The 6,759-nt window shown below is 34.4% G+C and overlaps 2 protein-coding genes across 2 annotated transcripts in view; one reads left to right on the top strand and one right to left on the bottom strand.

Moving 5' to 3' along the window:
• The window catches only part of tax1bp1b (Tax1 (human T-cell leukemia virus type I) binding protein 1b), a 13,259-nt gene extending 12,080 nt beyond the window's left edge, over positions 1–1,179 (bottom strand). Inside the window, exon 1 of the mRNA XM_024267385.2 lies at positions 1,033–1,179. The gene's annotated coding sequence lies outside the window, so the exon portion shown is untranslated. The remainder of the gene's footprint in view (positions 1–1,032) is intronic.
• Positions 1,180–1,685: 506 nt separating this feature from the next.
• Positions 1,686–6,759, top strand: part of hibadhb (3-hydroxyisobutyrate dehydrogenase b) — a 9,388-nt gene continuing 4,314 nt past the window's right edge. Inside the window, exons 1-4 of the mRNA XM_024268157.2 lie at positions 1,686–1,836; positions 2,536–2,696; positions 2,784–2,893; positions 2,976–3,097. Of these exons, the coding sequence (XP_024123925.1) occupies positions 1,767–1,836; positions 2,536–2,696; positions 2,784–2,893; positions 2,976–3,097 (463 nt within the window). The 5' untranslated portion in view covers positions 1,686–1,766. The remainder of the gene's footprint in view (positions 1,837–2,535; positions 2,697–2,783; positions 2,894–2,975; positions 3,098–6,759) is intronic.

The raw sequence follows: 6,759 nt of genomic DNA, 5'->3' as shown, positions 1-6,759 counted from the left end.
TACTACGCACATTAAGTGCAATAAAATTAGCCATGTTATCATTCTGTGTGTTTAGTTTCCATCTGTCATAATGTTACCCCTTCGTACCACATATATGTTTGTCCTTGATGCAAAAATGAGCTAAATTCAACCAGTTGCTCTAACACAATTGAAATGTATATCTTTCCTTGCTTGCATTGTTTTAGCAATCAATTCGTTTCTAATTTTAAACCTTTTGTGTCTTTTGTTCACATTTCCATGGTGAGAATGTAAATAGCAACCACATTCCAGACATATTCGCTGATTAATCAGTCATACTGAAATAAATAATTTTCCCAGCAGTAGAAAAAAATATTTTCTTTCACGCATAAACGTCTTAATGCTTAGTATTAATATAATGATAGCATAAGCTCGGCTGATAAGAATATACAATGTTTTATTCGTTATAGAAACAAAAATGAAAATAAAACAACATGTTTAGGGTTGTCATAGCTGGTACTTAAAAAAGGGAGTTTCCATCTTGACTTCAGATGACTTCATCGTGATAAGGCCTGAGAAGAAGTCAAAAACTAACAACATATGTATTATATTCTTTAAATAAAATTCTAACTCTAACCTAACTAAATCTAAAATATTATTTTGAAGAATATTATGATGTAACAATCTTTACAAAGAAAGTTCTGGATGAGGCCTAATGATCAATGGTGTGTCTGCTAACGGGGCTATTTAGCTAGCTAGCATTAGCCACGCACTTCTCAAGACGTATACATAACACTAACGGAAGACGTGTGCCTTTAAAACGTCATGTAGACACTCGCAGATTTCTACATAACACATTAAATGTAAATTATAACTAAAGATTAGCTTTATAAACACGGATCAAACAGTTTCAGTTGACAGCATAATATTAGCTGGAGAAGGGGGGGACAAGGTTATTGCTATCGTAAACAGTTCGCAACTGCGTTTTTGTCGAGCAACTTCTAAATATACATCAAAAAGATATATGAAAAGAACGTATGCTAACATTAATAAAATAAATATTCAGTGTTTTACCTTGCTGGCATTCTCAAGCCCAAGAGAAATTCAAACGATTAGAAGAAACTATTGTTGACGCAGTTCAGTGCTTTCCCTGGGTCTTCTTCCGGGAATAATAACAACATTACGTCATTTCCGAAAAGGGGCTATTTAAAAAAAAAATCAACATACTTTCATTAAGGGCTGCAAATAATACAGCAATGTATACAATGAGTGCAGTTTATTAGTAACAGATAAACTCTAGTTAAATTAAATTGAAATTTTAATGTAACCATTATTATTTCTGTTATAATTTTTATTTCTTTTTTTTTTAACAATTACACTCTTACAGCAATAATATCACGAAATAATAATAATAATAAAAAAAAAAAAAAAAAAAAAAAAAAAAAAAACGAAAGACATTGCATTTAAAGTAATTTTCCAGACTTTAAAAGTAAGCAATGACAGGAAGGTCAAATGTTACCTTTACTGGGACATATAATATTAAAAAAACAAAAACAAAACAACAAAAAAAACGTACTTTCCCCAGTGGTTTATAACTCCACATGACCATTTTAAAATTCACCGAAAAGGAATGACAGAACAAAGCCATTGTAAATGTACAGTACTGTAGTCATGATTGTAGCTCCTCCCCCTGAAACTCAGTGGCTAGGAACTGAGGGCGTGCTGCGCATGACTGTTACTTGATTGGATAGAGCAGCTGTCATTCACGCACGTACTGACGCCTTACGTAAGGTCAAGAGGAAAGAAGCATGGCCGCAGTATTGAGAGGATCCTCTTACTTATTGGGAAGATATCGCAAACATGTTGACCTGGTACACGGTAAGGAGATAAAAGGTCGTCTTGTTTATGGATGTTAATCCGCTTCTAAGCTGCTATCGTAAATCTATCGATTGTTTTGGTCGTAAAATTTGGCTTGAAATATTGTGAGAGAAGTTTCTGTTCAATTTCGATGAAAATGTTCATTTCGATTTGCAGAATTTGCGTCAGCGTGTCTTAAATGCTGCTGTGAAAAGTACAGGGAGAAACCTTTTTTCTTTTTCGTGTAATTTTCAATGTCAGTGACATTTTTACAGGGTTTTATTGCATAAGAACCTAATGTTCTGTACAAAACGATTGTGTTTTTTTATATAAAGAATACAGCAAATATCGCGCAACTTTATTCTGGAAAATATACAATTATTTTGAAAGTATATTTAACATATTCTGCAAAAATTTCTCCAGACAACAACAGCAATATACTGACAGTATCTATGTAGTGTAGTAGTTCTCTGGATATTATCACTATACTAAAACAGCAAATATTAAAAGCTTATCATATACCTAATTTATTCTTAGTTTCCTTAAAACAAAGAATCACATTAAATAAAAAATTAAAGAGTAAATAAATTAAATTCATTTTAAGCCTTATGTGTGATTAAAACTGGTTGGCTGCTAATTGCAAAGAGTAATAGTACTGTGTTCTGTTGATAGGTAAAGTGTCATGGAGTTGGATAATTGTAATGTTTTTCTTCCTTGTAGTCTCTGCAAGGCATATGGCTTCAAAGACACAGGTGGGATTTGTCGGTCTGGGAAACATGGGAAATCCAATGGCAAAGAATCTGTTAAAACATGGATATCCAGTCATTGCTACAGATGTGTTCCCAGAGTTCTGCAAAGAGGTGCAAGAGCTGGGTGCACAGGTAGTGCAAGTTACATTCAGATATTTATTTTACTACTTTCTATTATTTTCTATTCTCATAATGGGTTTTTTTGTATTTTTTTTGTAGATTGTGGATAATCCGGCGGAAGTTGCAGACAAAGGCGATCGTATTATTACCATGCTGCCCTCTAGTCCCAACGTCATAGATGTATACACCGGACCAAATGGCATTCTGAAGTAACCTTTTCTTTCTTTTCTATTTCAAATGTGTGTGTGTTGAGATGTTTGGATTTAAAATGGAATTTAATCTTTTCAACAGAAAAGTAAAGAAAGGCTCCCTGTTGATTGACTCCAGTACTATTGATCCAGCGGTTTCAAAGGAGATGGCTGCTGCTGCTGAGAAGCAAGGGGCGGTTTTCATGGATGCACCTGTGTCGGGCGGTAAAAAAATGACCCATCATTTATTTATATAAATGTAGTGGTTGTTTATCATAGATTACAATTTACTGTCATAGCGGTTATGCATTTTTGAAAAACTTGCTAACTTTCAATTATTTTAACTTTATTGACCCGTTGATGCTTGAATTTTCTTCCTGCTACTGAAGAAAATTATTTGTTTTTCTTAAAGTAGATACAAATTAAGATAAGTTTGGTTTAATGCATATGTGCATCACTGGTGTCAATAAGTCGAGTCATGATAAACAACTTATTTTGCTATAAAAAAAATAGTACGTTTAAATAATTTCTAACTTTTTTTGTGTATTACAGTAACAGCCTTCAATATATAAACTCGCGTTGATGGTCACACTTGCAGGCATTTAAAATGAAAGGGATGTGTAAAAGTGCTGGAGATGGGTTGCATCTCAAAGTAAAATTTCCCTGTTTAGTGGTTAGTGTTGCAGTTACTAGTTAATAAATGGAACATTAAGATCTTGAAGTCAATGTATGGGTTTGTACTGTCAGAAAATGCACTTTCTTTGAGTTGAAGTTGGTCCGTTTCTCTAGCTGCTCTTGATCTTAGCAGTGATTTATGTGCTCAGTCATACCTTGGTTCTATACACATGGACTGAACTTTTCCTGCCATTTCTCTTGAACGGGACATGCTGCTGCCATTGTAGCTAGTGCAGACTCGACTGTTTAATGTGCTTCGATACTAACATCAATCACATGGTTTTAGCTCTTCTTGGTGGATCTCTGTGATGACAGAAATCAAAAGAAGTACAGTGGCTGTGTGGTTTAGGCTAAATGCACAAGGAAAAGAGTAAATAATTGAATCCGCATGGGTTTTAGAGTTTTTCTTTAGACGAAGACATCTAAAGGATTGTTGAGATGATGGTTTCTCTGTTTTTTGTTTCAGATTTGTGGAAGTAGCTATATTCAGAGTCCCGAGTAACTGTCTTCATACCTTATTTTCTCCTGAGCCCTAATACAAACCACATAAAAATAAACTAACTCATTACTTTATCTCATACTGGTTGATTTTGCAATAATGCTTATTAATCTCTGTTTTTCTGGAGGGTCATTTAGGTCACTGTATTTAACAGAAACCGTCTGGGATCTTTAAATTACAGTCTCAACTATAGAACAGAGATCCATAATTCACCCTAATACCTGGAAAAAGCTCTAAGTTGAAAGTGGTTTGTAATATTTCAACATCGATTTTGGAGTCAACAGAAATTAAAGCAGAAACCAGATAATAGAGATTTGTAGTTATCTAATATTGTTAATAAGCTTTGAAGACTAGTTTTAGTGTATGAACAGAAAGGAGGAGAAATCCTGGTTGGAAAGGCACAACAACCAACAACTGTCTTTAATTAAAGACGATTCACCATTTACATCCTTTCACTGAACATTTTAAAAACTTTTTACTTTTGTTACTCTTGTCCCTACCTGCTATGTTTTGTTGTTAAAGATTGGACATGTTGTCACGTCAAGAAAATGTTAAAAAATCTGAAAATAATACATCTGAAAATCAGAGTTTTTACCTGTATTTTCTGGATACTGGTGGCACAAAAATATTATTTTGGTCATATTTTTCTTTGGCTATGGCCAAACATACAATTTATTCATAAGATCACAAGAATTTAGCAGGATTACATACCACAGTGTGGAAATCTAAAAATCTTTACAAGTCAGTGGGAAAAAAAAGTATCAATTCTAGCCATTGAAAAAGATGGGAAATGACTGTGATGTTCATTATAGGTACACTTTTATTGTGTGAGACAGAATGTAAAAAAGAATTAAGGAAGACTGTGGACAGGTGTGTTTTATAAAAATAACTACTTCGAACAAGAAGCATTAATAGAAGTACCAAATGATGGATTGAAGACCTTAAATGCCATATACCATGCTTTTCTTAACCCTTTCAGAGTATATCCATAAATGTGAGCATATATTACTTTTGGCAAGTTAAAGAACAAATTATTTACAAAATATGAGTTTTTTTATGAACTCTTAAATCTCTGAGGCATCGCCTTTCACTCCTTGTGGGTACCGCCCATTTTATGATGTCAACCTAGGCAGCATGTCATCGATTCACCCACAAAAACAAACAGTATCTACATTTCTGCAAAGATAGTAGCCCCGGCGTTTATGCCAAAGCTTTGGCAGCTAGCCTGGTGTTTATTAGAGAAAAGCGTATCTTTCATTAGACAGAATGAGGAAGAATTCTGTCAAGAAATTTCAGGATTTATTGAGATGATGTGAACATCACATTATTTTCTGATAAGCACTGGCTGTGAACGTTTCTTTTCTCTTTGAAGCATCATTAATCTCTAAATCAAAAATCCTCTTCGCTTTCATGCTAATCATTGATCTGTGTTTGATCAATAACCCATGTTCAAACTAGTTCTTCTAATTCATCGCTCACTTTTTCAACCAGGAAATTGTTTGCTTATTTCTACGGCCGTCTTCTCAATATCCCCCATCTGCTTGTGCCATTCTCACATACATTTAGGATCCACCCAAAATTGCGGATTCTTCACCAGAAAGCTCTTTGGTGTATGCCACCACACAAAGTTTAAACGCTAAATCAAATGAGCCATCGCTGCACAACACAATTACAGCAGACTCCTGGCGTCTGCACACAGTGGGGGTCATAAAGGGACACAGCCACTATTAGAAACCAGCTTCTAAAATAACAAACACCTGTTAGACTTGATATTGGAGGCCGAACACAATTGGAAGATACTGTATACGGTATTGTGTGTTTAAAATGAAAGTGTTTTGCTTGTCATTGCTAACTTCACAGAGAAAGTGGGTGTGTTATTCTGCTGGCACCGCAGACTCTTCCTTAAAGGGGCTGTTCTCACATGTTTACATCATCTCTTGAGAACCCGCTCATTTTCGTGTGTTGGAAGGGGCTGGTGCTCAGAGCGCAGGTTTTTAGAGTATTACTCCAAAATGCATGAGTGGATGAAAGTACCGCTTTGGGGTTGTTTATAGTGAGAAATGAACATTATAACACACTTAAAAGCTCAAAAACCTGATTATGTATGATATATAGACCCTTTAAGAAACAGGTCTGTGAAGGACAGAATTCTTGTTTGTTTGTAGGAAGTAAATACTTTTTTTCTGTTTCATTATACAAATAAAGTGTAGTAAAGTGCACATAAAATGTGATTTCCTTTTTTTTTTTTCTTTGCATTTTGTCTGTCACAGTTAAAGTGTATCAATCATGCGTATTACAAACCTTTCTCATCTATTTAAGTGGGACAAACTCCAAAATCGGTGATTGACAAATAGGTTTTTTTTTTTACCCAAAATTCCCACAGACAGACACCTAACTTGTATAAAGTTTAATAAAAAATATATAAATAAATCAGTGTATTCCAGAATTACAGTCAAACCTCCTACATTTTCAACAGTTCCCACATAAATATGGAGATATGATACAGTCAGTGAGTATAACCTTCCCTGCAGGTTAACCGTTTAATATATTGAGTTATGCTTCATTTATGCTTCTTTTATTTTACATTACCATCTCTAGTGCTTTAATGTATGAAAGGGAACATTTACCGCCTACTTTCTACCTACTCTCTGCTTGCTTCCTGTAAACTTAAAGATTAATTCTTAATGAACTACTTTGTCAAATTTCTTGGCCC

Source organism: Oryzias melastigma, linkage group LG16 (assembly GCF_002922805.2).
Source record: "Oryzias melastigma strain HK-1 linkage group LG16, ASM292280v2, whole genome shotgun sequence".
Taxonomy (NCBI): Eukaryota; Metazoa; Chordata; class Actinopteri; order Beloniformes; family Adrianichthyidae; genus Oryzias; species Oryzias melastigma.
Note: the sequence above shows the minus strand (reverse complement) of the source record. Positions and strands in the feature narration are given on the sequence as shown.